We start from the raw sequence: 21,490 nt of genomic DNA, 5'->3' as shown, positions 1-21,490 counted from the left end.
ATAAATAATAATGTGCATTGTGCTTGGTGTCCTTGTGAAAAGATTAGTGTAACAGGATTTAATCCTAAAAACAGGATAAAAAAATCCGCATGTTGTGAGACAAATTTTCAGCGTGCAAAAAGTGTAAGAAAATAACTACTTATAACTGTTAAATACAAAACAAAAAAAAATTAAGTAAATATTTAAAATTGTTTTAAAGAAGTTTTATAAAAATTTAAAATAAAAGAAAAAACAAAATAAAATTGTATGATTTTTCAGTGACTTAAGAAGGATTAATACAAAAATCTTCAAGGATTTCAAGCTGCGTGTGATAAAATTTCAAAAATAATAGATATGTAAGATTGAGAAAGAGTTTTTAAGTTAAAATATGTGGTGAGAAATTTTTGGCATTTAAAATACTGATTTTGTTTTAAATATCTTGTGTAATAATCATAAATATTTTAAGTGGACATAATATAAATGAAATTAAAATATGTTTTCCAGTGTTTGGAGAAAAAGGATAATATTATGTGTTAAATGGAAAAATATGTGAACTAAATTTCTTAGTGATTCGAAAAAAGGATTTTTGAAAGGAACAAAAAAATTGTTTAAAAATAATGAAAAAAAATGTTGTTGAAAAATGTATTTGTTTTAAATAAATACAACCAAGCTTCTTGAAAGTATTTTGGTCAAAAATTGCTATACTAAAATAAATAGTGATTAGAAAAATTAGCAGTGATATTTAAAAATTTTTAATCAACTGAATTTTGATGTGTAAAAAATGAACTTAATTTAAAATATAAAAAAAATAATAAAAGCAATGAATATCAAAGATTAGCAAAAAAGTTTTGAATTATATTTTTTAATATATTTAAAACATTGTTTGTTGTTTGTTTTGAAGTGACACAAGTGCCCAAAAAATTCTATGCATTTTCAGTGATTTAAAAAGGATATTTACATATTTGATATGATAAATGTATAAGCGTCGAACTCAATTTATATCATAAATATAAAATTAAATACTTGATAACCACACACCCCTAAATAAAATGTTTTAAACATTAAACCGGATATTTAATGTTGTAATTTATTTAAATAATCGAAAAATTGTGTGTATTGTTAATTTTTTAGTGCGCATTCCAAGTGAGTTTTAAATTTCTTCGTTCAATCCAACCAAGAAACAAGAATAAAATTAACTACTTTATGAAATATCCAAAAAAAAGTGTTGTAAATAACCTAAAACTAATAAGATATTTACAAAATAAGCTATAATCCCCTCCAGAAATAAAGAAGTTTTCAAAAATAGATATTTTGTCGCCTTCAAAGCTATCCCCACCAGATGTTATTTACTTATGCCAACGATTTTTCTAGTCCTCGAAACATTTTTCATAAGAACTTTGTTTTATCTCTTCGATCGACTGAAAACGGGTTCCATTCCGATGACAGTTGACTTGTTTGCATGTCAAATTCATAAATCTATGCCTCATCGGCAGTTATAATGCTCTCAATGAAAGCGGAATTCGCACGACCTAGCATGTTCGAAGAGACCTGTTTACAGTGCTCTTTTCTAAAAAACTTTTGTCCAGCGTGCATTGAGTCCCCGCATGACACTAGCCACATCTTTGCATGTCCTGTTAACCCCGCACATCTGACACCTCTCCCCCTATAGTCTAACCCTGTCGAAACAGCACGTTTCCTGGGCCTACAGTTGGATGACCTCAATGACAACTTATTTAATTCTTACCATTCCAATGGAATTAGGTACCTGTTACAACAACAACAACGGTACTCTTAAAAAAATCGGCTTGATCGGGACGAGCCGAGAAAGAATGGCTTTCTAACCAAAATATCCACCAAAATCATTTGAACGGAATCGAGAGCGAGAGATGTCGAGCTCTATTGCCATCTCTTCCTTCCTACATTTGCGACGATTAAGCACAAGAAACTTGGTTAGAAATTAAAAATTTGAGACAAATTCTTTCATCGATATTTTTATCCATTGTGAAAATCGCAACGCACTAATGAGGTGTACCGACTTCAGTAGCTACTGTGAATAAACTGGTTGACAGATCGCACACATATAGGGTATAGTAATTAAGGACAGTCCTACCAACTGAGCAAAATTCATTTTTTTTTTAAATATCATTTACCGGAGGAATTCTATTACAATTTCCGGATGCTATTTTGTCACAGTCTATGTTAGCTATATGCCATTGTGGTAGGATCACATACAGCAATTTTTGCCATTTTAGCAAATGGTGGTGTGTTTGACTCCTTCCCCATTGACTACTGAGAACTGGATTTTAATCAATCAGTTTGCATGAGAACTATATGCAATAGTAGTCCGCTATGGGCAGTTCCGACAAATGAGCAGCCTCTAGGAGAAAAGGACATATGTTCAGATAAAACTAAGAGCCTAGTTAGCGTATATATACATATATCCTGCGCGGTAGAGTGTTAATGGAGTACATATGAATATTGTACATAACCTAAAGCTAGTAAAAAAAAAGTAAGGAAGGGCTAACATTTATACTCCTGCAACTTGCAAGAATCAAAGCCAGGAAGCTACTTTAGGGTTTGAAATCTCAACCGAGCAATTTTATACACATTATACTATTTATATACCACACTGACCGACATATAAAATTAAAGACACCTTTTGGGCAAAGTTTTATTAAAAATCGGAACTTAATTTATCAATTTAAAGTGGCACTGATGAAATTTTAAACTGTTTATGGGAAATAAGTGTAGTGGTAGACCGATTTTCTTTCTTTTAAAACAGTTATGTATGGATGCCATATTATTTTCTATATTCTGTGCAACTTATTGTACAAAACATCCTTTATTTTCAGTAACGGGAAAAACGGTCGGTTAAACCAGTGCCTGAAAACAGTCCTAGAATCTTAAAACATTAAAAATAAACACTAAAGTGACAACACTTGGATGCACTACACAGATGTCAATATCAAAATCGAATATTTATATAAACAAAAATGCTAAAACATATATTCATGCTTTGCCTTTTGATCGTTCTTGGAAACGATATGCCAATAAACAAAACCGTCGTTTTACATAGTGGCTTTGGGGCCCTTAAGTTTATTATACAATTTCGCACTATTTGCAAAAACAAAAGCAACATAACTACCGAGGCGACCAACACTGACCAGATCACAACCTCAACTACTCCTTATTCTATATATAATACTCCTCTATGGAGTACAATTTCGGAAGAACCGTTCAATATTTATGATGAGCCAAAACCCGAAAGTGGCTCATTGATTCTAGATAATAAGAGCACGACTGGTCTTCTATGTAAGTATGAAGGAATTTAAGAGACCTCTATTAAAAAAAAAACAAATTGCAGTTAATAACACAAAACTTACTGACCGTTCCACAGATTTAACAACACCCAGTCCAATTACCGAAAGAGACAGGGCAACATCAATTACTACTGCGGAATCACCCGTAACGCTCAAACTAATAACCACAAAAAGTCAACAATCGTCATTAACAATTGAAAAAGGCACAACAGTCGACGAATCCTATAGCTCTTCAGATGGTATAATATTCCCATCAACTGAAGAAAGCACAAGAGCCGACGAAGCTTCCGGCACTTCAGATGCTACAACATCCCTATCAACTGAAGGAAGCACAACAGTCGACGGAGCTTCCAGCACTTCAGATGTTACAACACCGTCATCATCAACTGAAGAGAGCACAACAGTCGACGAAGCTTCCAGCACTTCAGATGTTACAACACTATCATCATCAACTGAAGAGAGCAACCCAGTCGACGAATCTTCTAGCACTTCAGATGTTACAACACCATCATCATCAACTGAAGAGAGCGCAACAGTCGACGAATCTTCTAGCACTTCAGCTGTTACAACGCCGTCATCAGCAACTGAAGAAACCACAACAGTCGACGAAGCTTCCAGCACTTCAGACGCTACAACATCCCTATCTATTGAAGGAAGCACAACAGCCGACGGAACTTCCAGCACTTCAGATGCTACAACATCCCCTTCTACTGAAGAGAGCACAACAGTCGACGAATCTTCTAGCACTTTAGATGTTACAACACCATCATCATCAACTGAAGAGAGCACAACAGTCGACGAATCTTCTAGCACTTCAGCTGTTACAACACCGTCATCAGCAACTGAAGAGAGCACAACAGTCGACGAATCTTCTAGCACTTCAGACGCTAGAACATTCCTATCTACTGAAGGAAGCACAACAGTCGACGGATCTTCCAGCATTTCAGATGCTACAACATCCCTTTCTACTGAAGAGAGCACAACAGTCGACGAATCTTCTAGCACTTCAGCTGTTACAACACCGTCATCATCAACTGAAGAGAACACAACAGTCGACAAATCTTCTAGCACTTCAGCTGTTACAACACCATCATCATCAACTGAAGAGAGCACAACAGTCGACGAAGCTTCCAGCACTTCAGACGCTACAACATCCCTATCTACAGTCGACGGATCTTCCAGCACTTCAGATGCTATAACATCCCTTTCTACTGAAGAGAGCAAAACAGTCGACGAATCTTCTAGCACTTCAGATGTTACAACACCATCATCATTAACTGAAGAGAGCACAACAGTCAACGATTCTTCTAGCACTTCAGAAGTTACAACACCATCATCATCAACCGAAGAGAGCACAACAGTCGACGGATCTTCTAGCACTTCAGATGTTACAACACCATCATCATCAACTGAAGAGAGCACAACAGTCGACGGATCTTCCAGCACTTCGGAAGGTACAACTCCACCATCAACAACTGAAGAGAGAACAACAGTTAACGAAGATTCCAGCACTTCAGATGCTACAACATCCCTATCTACTGAAGGAAGCACAATATTTGACAGATCTTCCAGCACTTCAGATGCTACAACACCGTCATCATCAACTGAAGAGAGCACAACAGTCGACGAATCTTCTAGCACTTCAGATGTTACAACACCATCATCATCAACCGAAGAGAGCACAACAGTCGACGAATCTTCCAGCACTTCAGATGTTACAACACCATCATCATCAACTGAAGAGAGCACAACAGTCGATGAATCTTCTAGCACTTCAGCTGTTACAATACCGTCATCATCAACCGAAGAGAGCACAACAGTCGACGAATCTTCTAGCACTTCAGACGCTACAACACCGTCATCATCAACTGAAGAGAGCACAACAGTCGACGAATCTTCCAGCACTTCAGATGTTACAACACCATCATCATCAACTGAAGAGAGCACAACAGCCGACGGAACTTCCAGCACTTCAGATGCTACAACATCCCCTTCTACTGAAGAGAGCACAACAGTCGACGAATCTTCTAGCACTTCAGATGCTACAACATCCCTTTCTACTGAAGGAAGCACAACTGCCGACGGATCTTCCAGCACTTCAGATGCTACAACACCGTCATCATCAACTGAAGAGAGCACAACAGTCGATGAATCTTCTAGCACTTCAGCTGTTACAATACCGTCATCATCAACCGAAGAGAGCACAACAGTCGACGAATCTTCTAGCACTTCAGATGCTACAACATCCCTATCTACTGAAGGAAGCACAACAGTCGACGGATCTTCCAGCACTTCAGATGCTACAACATCCCTTTCTACTGAAGAGAGCACAACAGTCGACGAATCTTCTAGCACTTCAGATGTTACAACACCATCATCATCAACTGAAGAGAGCACAACAGTTGACGAAGCTTCCAGCACTTCAGACGCTACAACATCCCCTTCTACTGAAGAGAGCACAACAGTCGACGAATCTTCTAGCACTTCAGATGCTACAACATCCCTTTCTACTGAAGAGAGCACAACAGTCGACGAATCTTCTAGCACTTCAGAAGTTACAACACCATCATCATCAACTGAAGAGAGCACAGCAGTCGACGAATCTTCTAGCACTTCAGCTGTTACAACACCGTCATCATCAACTGAAGAGAGCACAACAGTCGACGAATCTTCTAGCACTTCACACGCTAGAACATTCCCATCTACTGAAGGAAGCACAACAGTCGACGGATCTTCCAGCACTTCAGATGCTACAACATCCCTTTCTACTGAAGAGAGCACAACAGTCGACGAATCTTCTAGCACTTCAGATGTTACAACACCGTCATCATCAACTGAAGAGACCACAACAGTCGACGAAGCTTCCAGCACTTCAGACGCTACAACATCCCTATCTACTGAAGAAAGCACAACAGTCGACGGATCTTCCAGCACTTCAGATGCTACAACATCCCTTTCTACTGAAGAGAGCACAACAGTCGACGAATCTTCAAGCACTTCAGATGGTACAACACCGTCATCATCAACTGAAGAGAGCACAACAGTCGACGAATCTTCTAGCACTTCAGCTGTTACAACACCGTCATCATCAACTGAAGAGACCACAACAGTCGACGAATCTTCTAGCTCGACGGATCTTCCAGCACTTCAGATGCTACAACATCCCTTTCTACTGAAGAGAGCACAACAGTCGACGGATCTTCCAGCACTTCAGATGCTACAACATCCCTTTCTACAGAAGAGAGCACAAATGTCGACGAATCTTCTAGCACTTTAGATGTTACAACACCGTCATCATCAACTGAAGAGACCACAACAGTCGACGAATCTTCTAGCACTTCAGATGTTACAACACCGTCATCATCCAACTGAAGAGACCACAACAGTCGACGAGGATCTTCCAGCACTTCAGACGCAACGCATCCCTATCTACTGAAGAGACCAAAACAGTCGACGAAGCTTCCAGCACTTCAGACGCTACAACATCCCTATCTACTGAAGGAAGCACAATAGTCGACAGATCTTCCAGCACTTCAGATGCTACAACATCCCTTTCTACTGAAGAGAGCACAACAGTCGACGAATCTTCTAGCACTTCAGCTGTTACAACACCGTCATCATCAACTGAAGAGACCACAACAGTCGACGAATCTTCTAGCACTTCAGCTGTTACAACACCGTCATCATCAACTGAAGAGACCACAACAGTCGACGAAGCTTCCAGCACTTCAGACGCTACAACATCCCTATCTACTGAAGGAAGCACAACAGTTGACGGATCTTCCAGCACTTCTGATGCTACAACATCCCTTTCTACTGAAGAGAGCACAACAGTTGACGAATCTTCTAGTACTACAGATGTTACAACACCATCATCATCAACTGAAGAGAGCACAACAGTCGACGAATCTTCTAGCACTTCAGATGTTACAACACCATCATCATCAACTGAAGAGAGCACAACAGTCGACGAAGCTTCCAGCACTTCAGACGCTACAACATCCCTATCTACAGTCGACGGATCTTCCAGCACTTCAGATGCTACAACACCGTCATTATCAACTGAAGAGAGCACAACAGTTGACGGATCTTCCAGCACTTCAGATGTTACAACACCATCATCATCAACTGAAGAGAGCACAACAGTCGACGGATCTTCTAGTACTTCGGAAGGTGCAACTCCATCATCAAAAACTGAAGAGAGCACAACAGTCGACGGATCTTCCAGCACTTCAGATGCTACAACATCCCTTTCTACAGAAGAGAGCACAACAGTCGACGAATCTTCTAGCACTTTAGATGTTACAACACCATCATCATCAACTGAAGAGAGCACAACAGTCGACGAATCTTCTAGCACTTCAGCTGTTACAACACCGTCATCATCAACTGAAGAGACCACAACAGTCGACGAAGCTTCCAGCACTTCAGACGCTACAACAGCCCTATCTACTGAAGGAAGCACAACAGTCGACGGATCTTCCAGCACTTCAGATGCTACAACATCCCTTTCTACCGAAGAGAGCACAACAGTCGACGAATCTTCTAGCACTTCAGATGTTACAACACCATCATCATCAACTGAAGAGAGCACAACAGTCGACGAATCTTCTAGCACTTCAGCTGTTACAACACCGTCATCATTAACTGAAGAGAGCACAACAGTCGACGAATCTTCTAGCACTTCAGCTGTTACAATACCGTCATCATCAACTGAAGAGACCACAACAGTCGACGAAGATTCCAGCACTTTAGACGCTACAACATCCCTTTCTACTGAAGAGAGCACAATAGTCGACGAATCTTCTAGCACTTCAGATGATACAGCACCATCATCATCAACTGAAGAGAGCACAACAGTCGACGAATCTTCTAGCACTTCAGCTGTTACAACACCGTCATCATCAACTGAAGAGACCACAACAGTCGACGAAGCTTCCAGCACTTCAGACGCTACAACAGCCCTATCTACTGAAGGAAGCACAACAGTCGACGGATCTTCCAGCACTTCAGATGCTACAACATCCCTTTCTACTGAAGAGAGCACAACAGTCGACGAATCTTCCAGCACTTCAGATGCTACAACATCCCTTTCTACTGAAGAGAGCACAACAGTCGACGAATCTTCTAGCACTTCAGATGTTACAACACCATCATCATACACTGAAGAGACCACAACAGTCGTCGAAGCTTCCAGCACTTCAGACGCTACAACACCCCTATCTACTGAAGGAAGCACAACAGTCAACGGATCTTCCAGCACTTCAGATGCTACAACATCCCTTTCTACTGAAGAGAGCACAACAGTCGACGAATCTTCTAGCACTTCAGCTGTTACAACACCGTCATCATCAACTGCAGAGACCACAACAGTCGACGAAGATTCCAGCACTTCAGACGCTACAACATCCCTATCTACTGAAGGAAGCACAACAGTCGACGGATCTTCCAGCACTTCAGATGCTACAACATCCCTTTTTACTGAAGAGAGCACAACAGTCGACGAATCTTCTAGCATTTCAGATGCTACAACATCCCTTTCTACTGAAGAGAGCACAACAGTCGCCGAATCTTCTAGCACTTCAGCCGTTACAACGCCGTCATCATCAACTGAAGTGACCACAACAGTCGACGAAGCTTCCAGCACTTCAGACGCTACAACATCCCTTTCTACTGAAGGAAGCTCAACTGCCGACGGATCTTCCAGCACTTCAAATGCTACAACATCCCTATCTACTGAAGGAAGCACAACTGCCGACGGATCTTCTAGCACTTCAGATGTTACAACACCATCATCATCAACTGAAGAGAGCACAACAGTCGACGAATCTTCTAGCTCTTCAGAAGTTACAACACCATCATCATCGACTGAAGAGAGCACAACAGTCGACGAATCTTCTAGCACTTCAGCTGTTACAACACCATCATCATCAACTGAAGAGGGCACAACAGTCGCCGAATCTTCTAGCACTTCAGCTTTTACAACGCCGTCATCATCAACTGAAGAGACCACAACAGTCGACGAAGCTTCCAGCACTTCAGACGCTACAACATCCCTATCTACTGAAGGAAGCACAACTGCCGACGGATCTTCCAGCACTTCAGATGCTACACCATCCCTTTCTACTGAAGAGAGCACAACAGTCGACGAATCTTCTAGCACTTCAGCTGTTACAACGCCGTCATCAGCAACTGAAGAAACCACAACAGTCGACGAAGCTTCCAGCACTTCAGACGCTACAACATCCCTATCTACTGAAGAAAGCACAACTGCCGACGGATCTTCCAGCACTTCAGATGCTACAACATCCCTTTCTACAGAAGAGAGAACAATAGTCGACGAATCTTCTAGCACTTCGGATGCTACAACATCTCCTTCTACTGAAGAGAGCGCAACAGTCGACGAATCTTCTAGCACTTCAGAAGTTACAACACCATCATCATCAACTGAAGAGAGCACAACAGTCGACGAATCTTCTAGCACTTCAGCTGTTACAACACCATCATCATCAACTGAAGAGAGCACAACAGTCGACGAATCTTCTAGCACTTCAGATGTTACAACACCATCATCATCAACTGAAGAGAGCACAACAGTCGACGAATCTTCTAGCACTTCAGCTGTTACAACGCCGTCATCATCAACTGAAGAGACCACAACAGTCGACGAAGCTTCCAGCACTTCAGACGCTACAACATCCCTATCTACTGAAGGAAGCACAACAGTCGACGGATCTTCCAGCACTTCAGATGCTACAACATCCCTTTCTACTGAAGAGAGCACAACAGTCGACGAATCTTCCAGCACTTCAGATGCTACAACACCGTCATCATCAACTGAAGAGAGCACAACAGTCGACGAATCTTCTAGCACTTCAGATGTTACAACACCATCATCATCAACTGAAGAGAACACAACAGTCGACGAATCTTCTAGCACTTCAGCTGTTACAACGCCGTCATCAGCAACTGAAGAAACCACAACAGTCGACGAAGCTTCCAGCACTTCAGACGCTACAACATCCCTATCTATTGAAGGAAGCACAACAGCCGACGGAACTTCTAGCACTTCAGATGTTACAACACCATCATCATCAACTGAAGAGAGCACAACAGTCGACGAAGCTTCCAGCACTTCAGCTGTTACAACGCCGTCATCATCAACTGAAGAGACCACAACAGTCGACGAAGCTTCCAGCACTTCAGACGCTACAACATCGCTATCTACTGAAGGAAGCACAACAGTCGACGGATCTTCCAGCACTTCAGATGCTACAACATCCCTTTCTACTGAAGAGAGCACAATAGTCGACGAATCTTCTAGCACCTCAGATGCTACAACATCCCTTTCTACTGAAGAGAGCACAACAGTCGACGAATCTTCTAGCACTTCAGATGTTACAACACCATCATCATCAACTGAAGAGAGCACAACAGTTGACGAAGCTTCTAGCACTTCAGATGTTACAACACCATCATCATCAACTGAAGAGAGCACAACAGTCGACGAATCTTCCAGCACTTCAGATGTTACAACACCATCATCATCAACTGAAGAGAGCACAACAGTCGACGAATCTTCTAGCACTTCAGCTGTTACAACGCCGTCATCATCAACTGAAGAGATCAGAACAGTCGACGAAGCTTCCAGCACTTCAGACGCTACAACATCCCTGTCTATTGAAAGAAGCACAACAGTCGACGGATCTTCCAGCACTTCAGACGCTACAACATCCCTATCTTCTGAAGAGAGCACAATAGTCGGCGAATCTTCTAGCACTTCAGATGTTACAACACCATCATCATCAACTGAAGAGAGCACAACAGTCGACGAATCTTCTAGCACTTCAGCTGTTACAACACCGTTATCATCAACTGAAGAGACCACAACAGTCGACGAAGCTTCTAGCACTTCAGACGCTACAACATCCCTATCTTCTGAAGGAAGCACAACAGTCGACGGATCTTCCAGCACTTCAGATGCTACAACATCCCTTTCTACTGAAGAGAGCACAATAGTCGACGAATCTTCTAGCACTTCAGCTGTTACAACACCGTTGTCATCAACTGAAGAGACCACAACAGTCGACGAAGCTTCCAGCACTTCAGACGCTGCAACATCCCTATCAACTGAAGGAAGCACGACAGTCGATGGATCTTCCATTACTTCAGATGCTGCAACATCCTTATCAACTGAAGGAAGCACAACAGTCGACGAATCGGACACTACTTCAAATGGTACAACATTTTCATCAGCAACTGAAGAAAGCAAAACAGTCGATGGATCTTATGGCACTTCGTCTTTAACTGAAAAGAGCACAACAGTCGCTGAATCTTCCAGCGCCTTAAAGGGTATTACTGCATTATCAAGAGTAGAAGGAACAACCGAGGATCTTGTTGCTATGGAAACTACAACTCCCGCTCTGTCATCTAGCGCCACTTATAAATCTGTGTTGCATGGCACAGATTGTGATATATTAGTGCATTTGACAGTGCTAAGTAAATAGTACCATGTACGGATGAAGATACAAGCAGCCTTACTTCCGTTATGATCTTCGGGTTGCGAAGTTACCAAATTTCTCGATATTTCGCAATGTTAATGTTTTTAGCAGCAGTCAATTTTATAATTTTTAATTTGTTAGCTTTAATTTAATTAGTTTAATCATTTTAGTTAAGTATAAAATATAAATCTCCTTTTTTTCTGACGTTATCGGTTTAATTGACGTCTTCTTTAAAGTACCGTAACCAGCTTAATCTTAATCTTAGCTCCAAAATTAGTTATGAATGTATTTCATACAAATTTCGGAAACATTCACGATCATCGATTCCATCGGATTATAATTATACAGTCGATAGTCTCTAAATTGCGGTGTCTATACAAAATGGATATAGGATATCTGCGCTGAAGATTAACTGAAATTAACTTTTTATCCAGTATATTTATTTATTTTAATTTTATTTGATTCCAGAATTATGTTAGGTCCATTTACAAGGTAATTAAACCCTATAGTCATTTGGATTGAACTCCTCTTTCGTGGAGCACAAAAATGGATAAATTGGATTCATACCAGTTCTACAGTGAGAACCTGGATAAGCGCCCGAACGGTATATGGGTTTGTAGCAGAATAGGCGACGGGCGTAATTACAAGTGAATAACACATTAATGCCATATGCGGTTTCGTAGAGAGATGCAGCACAGCCAACGCGATTATTGCGATCCATAACCATTTTGCCAAAATGTAAAATTAATTTGCTGAAGAGAACAGAGAAGAAATAGTCAAAAATAAGAATAAATATTAAAACGAAATATATTTCCTCATTTTACTTACAATTGCGGGGGATGATACGAATCGATTTCGGCCTGTGTACAATCATGATACTGCTCATACCAATTAATCCTTATATGCTCCTTAATTTCATTGAAAATATTCGAACGATTGAATTTAGATTTGGTATTGAATAGCCAACCGATATTTTGATCCAGCGTATTGTAGCGTGCAGTGGTGAAGCATTTCTGATCCTCATAAATGATACCACATTGCTTTACATTAAATTCCGCAAAGTACGCAAGCTCGTCGTCCCATTCTAGGGTGGCCATGGCTGCAGCCGGCTCGAAAGTTAAACCCTTCGCTATCTCGTTGCGATATTTATTGTGTTCACCTAGGAAGAGTTTTTTAAATTCTTCAGTCATTGGCAGCATTTCGGCATTTGCTGGGCAGCGCTCATCGAAAGCCTGTGAAGAAAAATGATGTGAACATCTTTAATATATAAACATAAATTAAAAAGTATGTTCATACTCACTCCGGTATGATTGCAAGCCAAAACATGCTTTTCTCTGCGTCCACTGCACATATAGGCCGGACTACAGTAGTCTACATCACTGAGGCCGGCGTCGACAACTGCTGCCACGCCTAGTAGCGCCAAAACTCCCAAGTATTTTAATAGCATTTTACTTCCAGGTCAACACAAACTCTTTGCTTCACTCGTGCTGTGACTATGTCGATGGCAAATCTAGTGGGCGCTTTATATACAATTAGTATTCGTTACCCCACTAGCTGTTTCGGAGGAAAATCCCCGACACCTGCTTATTCTTACTTAGTATTCCGTTGGCAAATAGATAACAGCGACATTTTCGCTTCACTTTTAATGGCGCTTATCTTTAAACAATCCAATATTTTACTTTGTTTACAAAACACACTCTGACGCATAGAGGAGTGAAAGATTTAAACAGATGTTTCCTTCTAAGAAATTAACTAACAACTGATAACACAAATATTTTCGTTTGCGTTTTGCTGCATTCGTGAATAAGTATATTCTATCTATGATAAACTTGAATTCGAGCACTTTTAATAATGGGTGATCCAAGTAAAGCTTGTTTTGACAGATCACCTGTGAGTCGTGTCAAGCTGTCATGATATTTTAGTACACCAATTCACTATTTGCAACTCCATCATCCATCTAGACATCTTGAATTCATTATTGGATAATACTCGACCAAATAGACCAAGTCCAGCAGCCTGTGAAGAAAATATAGCAGCCATAGCCGAGCCGTTCGCAGCAACTCGGACTGACGTATGGAATGACTTGGAGCATTTTATGTCGAGATCTTAAATTGAAACCGTACAAAATATAGGTTGTAAAGGAATTGAAGCCGCTCGACCTTCTCAAGCGACTCTTGAAAAGTTCCAAGAAGACCCGACGTTTTCGAGCCAAATATTGTTCTTCGATGAGGCCCATTTCTGACTCAATGGCTAAGTAAACAAGCAAAATTGGCACATTGAGGACGAAAAATAAACTTAAGAGATTCAAGAGCTGTCATTTCATCCAAAAGAAACAACAGTTTGGTGTGGTTTGTAGGACGGTGGAATCATCAGTCCATATTTCTTCAAAAATGATGCCAGTGAAAAAGTAATCGTCAATGGCGACCGTTATCGCACCATAATAACCGACTACTATATGTCATGCCTTAATTGAAACTAGTGATCTCAGCGTTATTTGGTTTAAATAAGACGGTGCCACTTTGCACACATCGAATCAATCAATGGATTTATTGAGGGAACACTTCGGAGAGCATAAAATTTCACGTGTTGGGCCGGTCGATTGGCCGTCAAGATTGTGTGATTTCACACCGTTTGACTTTTTACTGTGGGGATATGTAAAGTCTAAAGTTAATGCGGACATCCCCGCTTCGATTCGAATCTAACGCACAGCTAGCCGTAAGCTTTGAAACCATCGGTTTTGCTAAAAATTGCACATATTCTGATGAGATTGTATACCAACTTTTTAATGTTACAGGACTTGCGATATTAGAAAAGGAATACCAAATCGGCAGCTCGATTGTATACGAACTTTCGAGCTGCGGACAGTTCGATAATCTCCCCGAATGCAAGGAAAATTCTGTTGTAAACTGAGACCTGCCGTCCAACCTTCAGAAACTTGTAAAGCAATCAATTCATTCATAAAGTGCCGTTACTATCGAAATCGGATATTAATGCAATTTTACAAGATAACACTTTATCTAGACTACGAATTTTTAGAATCCCTTTATTCAACACGGTATTTAGTTCTTATTGTTTATCAATAAGTTCTTAGGACTAAAGAAACAGTTGTTTAAAACTTAGGCAACCCAATGATCTGATCGCCATAAAAACAGCTGTGTGTGTTTTTTGTTAGGACAGCGATCCCTAATATTTCTGTTTAGTACTTAAGATTTTGTATATCGGAAAATGTTGATCTATTCGTACTAATTTTACCATGTTATGCGAGTGTAAAATGACTATATCATCAGAATGGTTACAGTTCCGTCTGCCAGCTGGTCATAACAAGAGGATGAGACTACATTTGCGCAGACGTTTGGAATATATAGCATATACGTATATAGATAAAGACAGCGTAGGTGCACTCTTTACAAGTTTATTAAAACCACCATGCTCTTATTGGCATCTTATCTGCAGCAATTATTTTAGTATTTGTTTGTTGTAGTATACTAACATTTTCTAGAGTTTTTGGTTCGTCACAGCTGTCTCTTGCTTCAGTGATCTTCCTTTATCGGTCGGTACAAGAGACTTGAACAATATTTTGATAATTAATAAGTCGTAATTATCTTGAAATATAATTATAAACCGATATTATCAGATTAAAATAACAAAATACTAATTAATTGCTTTGTAACTGTTTATGTGAAATAAATAAGGTGTATGACCTTTGTAGTATGAGTATCTAAATATGTGAAAAGCGAAAGTGTGCTAAAGTAAGCAATATCATATTGTTGGGTGAATGCTTAAAATAACTTTAGCTTGTGCGTTTATTTTTTCAGTGAACTTGCGATGCATTGGGCTTCTTAAGGTTATAAGTGCTTGAGGGTTATCACTTCCAGTAGATTTAAAATGATTAGTCATTCAATTCGATGAATTAGTAGGACTGCATTTGGTTTTATCAGTCAAGTTACGCAAGCTTTCTAATTAATATAAATATTATTGCTATTGAAATATAAATATTATTCTTATTAAAACAACGGTCTGCTTGATGTAGCATCACTGAGCATAACTGAGTTCCACTAGTTTTATCTTTTTACAGACTTGAACTAATCAACCGGACAAATTACGATGGGTATTTATATAAGTTCTAAAAGCTATACACTGCCCACTATCGGTTTTATTGTCGTAACATACTCGTATTACAAGGAAAATGCTACCAACAAGCCTTCTGATATCAGTTAAGGTGGGTTAAGAGGGTTTATATCCACTTGTCAGTCAGAAAACTTGTTTTATGTGAAGTTTTTTTTGAAGACTCATATTACTAAATTCATAAATAAAAGCCTTACATTTACAGAATTTAAGTTCTTTAATAACTTTAATAATCTACGATTCTTTTGAAAAAAAAAAAATGTATTTTCTTAATCCAGTGGCCGATCTCCAGGAGGTTCTTCGAAAAAAAGACTTTGACGGTGATAAAATGTTTATGCGTAAAACTATCTGAACTACAAAAACTAAAAGAAATTTTTATTCATTTATTTCTTTCTTTTCCTTTGATCATTGGCTTACAAATAGTATATCTAAGAAATTAGTTGAAATCTTTTTTGATTCGATATCGATTTAAAGTTGGAGATACACTCATACCTCTAAAATGTGTGCTCAATTATACAATGTTACAAAAAAGTACTCGGAAATTGTAAATAAAACGCAAAATATTTAATTATTCATCAATATTTATTTTGTCATCTTCAAAGTAATCATAACGAGATGTAATACATTCATGCCAACGATATTTTCAGTCCTCGAAACACTTTTCATAAGTACTATTTGGGATGGCCTTCAGCTCCTTCAGCGAATTTTTTTTTTCTCTTCGATCGACTGAAAACGGGTTCCACGGAGCGGCAATTTCAGTTTGGGTAACGAGAAAAAATCAAATCTGGTGAATACGGTGGCTGATCAATGGTATTCATTGTGTTTTTAGCTTTAAATTCGGTCACAATTGTACTCTTCTGAAAAAAATTCTGCAAGAAAGCGAAAGATGTTGAGCTCTCTAGCCATCTCTCTAACACTTGCCTGACGATTTTCAAGCATTATATCCTCACTTTTTAAATATTTTTATCAGTTGGAGAGGTCGAAGGTCGCTCAGAACGAGGTATGTCTTCAACGATCTCTGGACCGACTTTGAAGGCTATGTACCACTCGTAGGCTTGAATCATCGTATGACTTTTCCAACGTTCGCAATAATTTCCCACACGAAACTTGGTTAGAAATACAAAATTTGTAACAAATTCTTTGTTCGATATGTTTATCCATTGTGAAAATAGCAACTCACTATTGCGGTGCACCTACTTAAGCAGCTGCTGTAAACAAGTGATATTCTTGAAAAATAAACGGGGGGAAAAAGAATTTGAATTGGTTTTATGCCGTAAGCAATACAAATGCGCACTCTGTGACACTTTACACTACCATCTTGGTTCTAGTATGATGTCTTTGTGGTATTTGCTGTAATACAATACTAGCATAGCAACATTATAAATTTTATTAGTCTACATTAGTAAACCTAAATTAACAATATTTATCGGGACCGAATATCAGAGCTACAAAATTTGACTTAAAAAATCTTAATATTATTGGTAAATCGACGAAGACCTTAGTCATAACTTTCAAGACAAGACATTTATCTTAAAAGATACGTAGTCTTCACTGTACGAACGTCAGTTGAACTTCTACTTAACCAAACTTCCTCCTGATATTCATATAACAAACGCATGCATTCAGGATTATAGCCCACTTTAAATCTATTTATCTTATGGTCTATTCTCATGCAAATGTGTGGTTTCCTGTACTAAAGGTAGATGAGATTGATGTTAACACTGAAAAGCATTTCTAAACAGCCTTTGGATATTGGATGGAAACACAACAAAAGTGAAACTAATTCATTATAATATTATGTGTAAAACTATAAATTCAATTAATTACAACTTAAAAATGATTGTATGTACAAAAATAAGTAAAAAAAATAATAATTACTTAAATTTAATTTATAAAATTGCTATCCAGCTCATTGTCATTATCCTCCTCCACACTCTCCTCACTGCTATAATCGTAAACCGCATCCTTCCAGTCGCACAGCGAAGGATATTTCTCGCTTATTTTATAAATACACTTGCTCGCCGCAAGTCCACTTTGATAGACGGGTTCTCCTAGTATATTTGTATAGTCATAATTGCATGTCATTAGCAATTTCATATAATTAATATCACTTGGATCGCGATAGCGTATAGCAGCACAGCCCACGCGATGCGCGCGATCAGCCACCAGCATGGTGAAGTGACCGATTTTTTTGCTGAAAAATAAGTTATTAGAAATTAAATGTTATTTTAGAATTATGTTATAGCTAGAGTACGATAGATGTATAAACAGTAAACATTTGTATAGTATTAAATGAAATTAAAATGCTTTTAATGAGACCTCTGAAGTAAAAATACGACAACTGTGTAAGTCAAAAGAGATGAGGTCGGTAACTTACGATATGTGGTCTGAGTCTATTCTAATGAAATTATGGAATACTTCACTTAGATTTTGAATCAGAATAATTAAATGCAACTCGTAATATGTTTGTGTATCTAAGTTTAACGAACAATTTTTTGCTATATATTTTTGCAAAAACTGCAGGTATCTCCGCCATAATTGTACTATAATCTCTGACAAATATTTTGGATTTTCGACTTCTGCGTCTCAAAGTCACGTACATTAAAACAAATCCGAAAAAAATCCAAAATAAATAATTTTCTATTGAATCTTGGAGAGGTTAGCAGATGGACAGACATCGCACGATTGAGTTTTGATATGTTCGCTTGCAGCTCTGAGTGAGCGATAGCGCCAAATAACAAAAGTTATGTTCTTGTCGTAGAGAGCGAACCTTAACTGGAATATTGGCACATTTTCTTGACATTTCGTCCGATCGATTTCAAGTTTGTGGTCTCAAAGTGATTCTATCTCTGTTATTTTTGCTACAGTGGAGAAGCAATGAATTTAATCTTTGATACAACATTGTTTCCTGATGATAAAAAAAAACAGCGCTGATGGTTTTTTCTTAAGCGGTTTCATGGGTTTACGGGTTTAAAAAAATCGAATTTTTTATTGTCTTATTAAATTCTGCAACACCTCTAAAATATTGTGTTAAATTGTCAAGTTGATCCGAGTAATAATTTCGGTTATACAGTCTTGAGAACTTATGCGTTCGAAGCTCGTTTTTCTCGAAACTGTGATTTTAATGTCGATTGGCAAAGATTTTTCGAGAACTAATCCACCGATCTTCAAAAAATTTTACAAAGGCCTTTGAGATACAATTCTTAAAGACCGGGATGAAGCATTTTTTTCGATTACAACTATTAAAAAAAAAATGTCGCGGTATTTTCACTGAAATTTTAAATTTTTTGTAAAATGTTTGCCAAAAATTCAATTTTAAATTTTTTTCCTTTGTCCGAGTTCTAAGTTTTAACTAAAGCATGTTTTCTTTTCACTTAAGATGATCCTGTAAGGAGTCCTGCCAACGCGGGCTCATTGGAAATGGCGTCCCAATGACCGAGTATAAAATACTTTTTCCATAAATTTCAGTATTTATTTGCTAATAGTGTAAGTTAGTAACAATAAAAAATTCGAATAAAATATTTAATTTTTTATATAAAAAAAAAAAAAATTTTAAAAGTTTTTTTAACCGAGGAAGCCCATGTAACCCCTTAAAGTCAAACGAGAGTATCATCTCAAAGCGTGACAAAAACTCATAAAATAGTATTTGGTGACAAAAATATAGGCATCGCATAGGTCCTATAGTTCACTAATTTTTATAAATTAAAAAGCTCTGTGCGCGATGGTTGCCGAGTGTTTGAATATCAAAGAAAGAGAGAAGACCGTCTGTCTCAATGGATCTAACACGATAGGAACGGGGCCGAAATGTGGCAATGTTGATCCACAGAATATAGCAATACATACTGTTGATTTTTTGATACTTGGTTAAAGTTGTCCAAGTCGTTTGAAAAAAACGCGAAGGATGACAGGATTTTATTATTATTATTTTGGGATGCACATGAAATTATTTTCATTGGCTCCGTCGAACACGGTAAAACAATTGGAAGTCGAGATCAGAGTTAGGCTTTGGGTGATCACAACTATTCTGTTTTAAGCCAATATTAAGAAAGATAAAAACGTAGCTTGAAGCTTAACATGACGTTAATATTTAAATTTTATTTTTTTTTTTAAATACTTAGTCAACTTTTTAAACTTCCTAACTAACCTAATCGGTAACTCAACGCACAATTATACTCACCCTTCCGGATGGGGTCTGTACTGATCAATGAATGATTGATTGGCAAGTCGATACTCCCGAAACCAATCCAAAATAAACGATTTAAAACGCTTCGCATGCGATTTAAATTCACGACCGATCCAAAAGTAACCAATATTCTGACCGCTGAACTGATAACGCGGCGTATTGCGACACTGATCGTGCGCAAATTGACAGCGTTTCACATGCAACGAAGCCATATATTCAAGTTCATCGTCCCACTTGAGCATTGGCATGTGCGCGGCGGCGCGATAACCCTCCAGCTGGCCGGACGCAATACGCTCACGGGCGAGATTATGCATATCCAAAATAAACTGGCGCCGCCGTTGGCTCATATTCAACAAATGCGGTTCGGCGCCACAAGCGGGCGCAAAAGCGCCATCGTTATTGCAACCAATGTGCGGCACTTGCAACACATGACTGCCATTGTAGAGCTCACAAAGTGATGGCGTGCAATAGGCGTTGCTGGATATGTCGTCAGATGCGGTTGCGGTGTTTGTAGGCGCATTTGGCGTATTGTTGTTGGTTGTGTAAGTGCTGCTGGCGCTCGTGGCATTACTGTCAACGCTGGATTGGCTTGTGGCAGTGTTGGGATTTGTCGGTGATTCGGTTGTAAGGCCACTATGCAACTCTACACCAGCAATTGTTGTCGCTGGTACGGGTATAGCTCTTGTTGTTGCAGCTGCTTTCTCTGTGGTTGCCAGTGCTGTGTCCGTCTTTGCTATCTTTACTAGCGAAAGCTCCGCGATTAGGAGCGTTAAGCACGCGCGTAACCAAAGTTTATGAAACATTTTCGTAAAAAATGTTTTGAACTTTTCTTTAAAATTATTTCTTTATTATACTAAATTTCGTTCCGTTCTAAGCCGCCAATGAAACGCGACTGATGGAGTTTCATTGATTTCATAGTATTTTTAGTAAGATTAAATCGCCAACAGCTGACGGATGGCGATGGCAGCGGCGAGTGAGTGTGGTCAGCAGCATTTGAATAAAGCAAAGATGCTGTTAATACTATTAACCGTTTGCTGTTGTGGTTGTTGCTGTTTCATGCGCGACGGTCTCATCATTGTTGTTCAACAGACGTTTGATTGCGGCTGCGATTGGCAGCGGGCGCGTATCATATAGCTCATTAAAGTTATTTTGTTTGCAATTATGGCGCTAAGTATATGTTTATATAACACAAACAAACACACATACTTAGCAGTGTGAATTTTTTCCATGCTCATTACCACGTGTATATCGATATGATTGCTTTTAATGAAAAAAAAAACATACCAGAATTCATACAACAATAACAACTGTGTTTTTTTATTTTTCTGGGCTCTACTTGATCATGCTCTTAGTACTAAATAATAATTATTCATTGATTCGAT

The 21,490-nt window shown here is 38.9% G+C and overlaps 4 protein-coding genes across 4 annotated transcripts; 2 read left to right on the top strand and 2 right to left on the bottom strand.

The window, feature by feature from the left end:
• The first annotated feature begins 2,925 nt into the window (after positions 1-2,925).
• LOC120774600 (flocculation protein FLO11-like) lies at positions 2,926-6,576 on the top strand. Its single transcript, XM_040104330.1, has 4 exons — positions 2,926-3,291; positions 3,377-4,451; positions 4,827-5,348; positions 5,412-6,576. The coding sequence occupies exons 1-4, from the start codon at positions 2,973-2,975 to the stop codon at positions 6,574-6,576; spliced, it is 3,081 nt and encodes a 1,026-aa protein (XP_039960264.1). The 5' UTR covers positions 2,926-2,972.
• LOC120774598 (serine-rich adhesin for platelets-like) lies at positions 6,577-11,901 on the top strand. The gene is made up of 2 exons (XM_040104328.1): positions 6,577-6,718; positions 6,801-11,901. The coding sequence occupies exons 1-2, from the start codon at positions 6,577-6,579 to the stop codon at positions 11,804-11,806; spliced, it is 5,148 nt and encodes a 1,715-aa protein (XP_039960262.1). The 3' UTR covers positions 11,807-11,901.
• Positions 11,902-12,236: 335 nt separating this feature from the next.
• Positions 12,237-13,501, bottom strand: LOC120774778 (antigen 5 like allergen Cul n 1-like). Its single transcript, XM_040104551.1, has 3 exons — positions 13,101-13,501; positions 12,629-13,032; positions 12,237-12,552 (listed from the first exon to the last, which is right to left on the bottom strand). Exons 1-3 carry the CDS (start codon positions 13,245-13,247, stop codon positions 12,297-12,299), a joined length of 807 nt encoding a protein of 268 aa, XP_039960485.1. The 5' UTR covers positions 13,248-13,501; the 3' UTR covers positions 12,237-12,296.
• Positions 13,502-17,701: 4,200 nt separating this feature from the next.
• Positions 17,702-20,988, bottom strand: LOC120776018 (antigen 5 like allergen Cul n 1-like). The gene is made up of 2 exons (XM_040106462.1): positions 20,103-20,988; positions 17,702-18,119 (listed from the first exon to the last, which is right to left on the bottom strand). Exons 1-2 carry the CDS (start codon positions 20,909-20,911, stop codon positions 17,810-17,812), a joined length of 1,119 nt encoding a protein of 372 aa, XP_039962396.1. The 5' UTR covers positions 20,912-20,988; the 3' UTR covers positions 17,702-17,809.
• Positions 20,989-21,490: the final 502 nt, after the last annotated feature.

Source organism: Bactrocera tryoni, chromosome 4 (genome assembly GCF_016617805.1).
Source record: "Bactrocera tryoni isolate S06 chromosome 4, CSIRO_BtryS06_freeze2, whole genome shotgun sequence".
NCBI lineage: Eukaryota > Metazoa > Arthropoda > Insecta > Diptera > Tephritidae > Bactrocera > Bactrocera tryoni.
This window is presented reverse-complemented; position numbering and strand designations above follow the sequence as displayed.

Coding starts and splice junctions, on each gene's coding strand:
- LOC120774600 (XM_040104330.1), top strand. CDS start 2,973: ATGCTAAAACATATATTCATGCTTTGCCTTTTGATCGTTCTTGGAAAC. Junction 4,452..4,826: donor AGCACTTCAGACGCTACAAC/ATCCCTATCTAC, acceptor AGATGCTACAAC/ATCCCTATCTACTGAAGGAA. Junction 5,349..5,411: donor AGCACTTCAGATGCTACAAC/ATCCCTTTCTAC, acceptor AGATGCTACAAC/ACCGTCATCATCAACTGAAG.
- LOC120774598 (XM_040104328.1), top strand. CDS start 6,577: ATGTTACAACACCGTCATCATCAACTGAAGAGACCACAACAGTCGACG. Junction 6,719..6,800: donor TCCAGCACTTCAGACGCAAC/GCATCCCTATCT, acceptor TATCTACTGAAG/GAAGCACAATAGTCGACAGA.
- LOC120774778 (XM_040104551.1), bottom strand. CDS start 13,247: ATGCTATTAAAATACTTGGGAGTTTTGGCGCTACTAGGCGTGGCAGCA. Junction 13,033..13,100: donor TGGCTTGCAATCATACCGGA/GTGAGTATGAAC, acceptor TTTTCTTCACAG/GCTTTCGATGAGCGCTGCCC. Junction 12,553..12,628: donor TCGTATCATCCCCCGCAATT/GTAAGTAAAATG, acceptor TGTTCTCTTCAG/CAAATTAATTTTACATTTTG.
- LOC120776018 (XM_040106462.1), bottom strand. CDS start 20,911: ATGTTTCATAAACTTTGGTTACGCGCGTGCTTAACGCTCCTAATCGCG. Junction 18,120..20,102: donor TACAGACCCCATCCGGAAGG/GTGAGTATAATT, acceptor CTTATTTTTCAG/CAAAAAAATCGGTCACTTCA.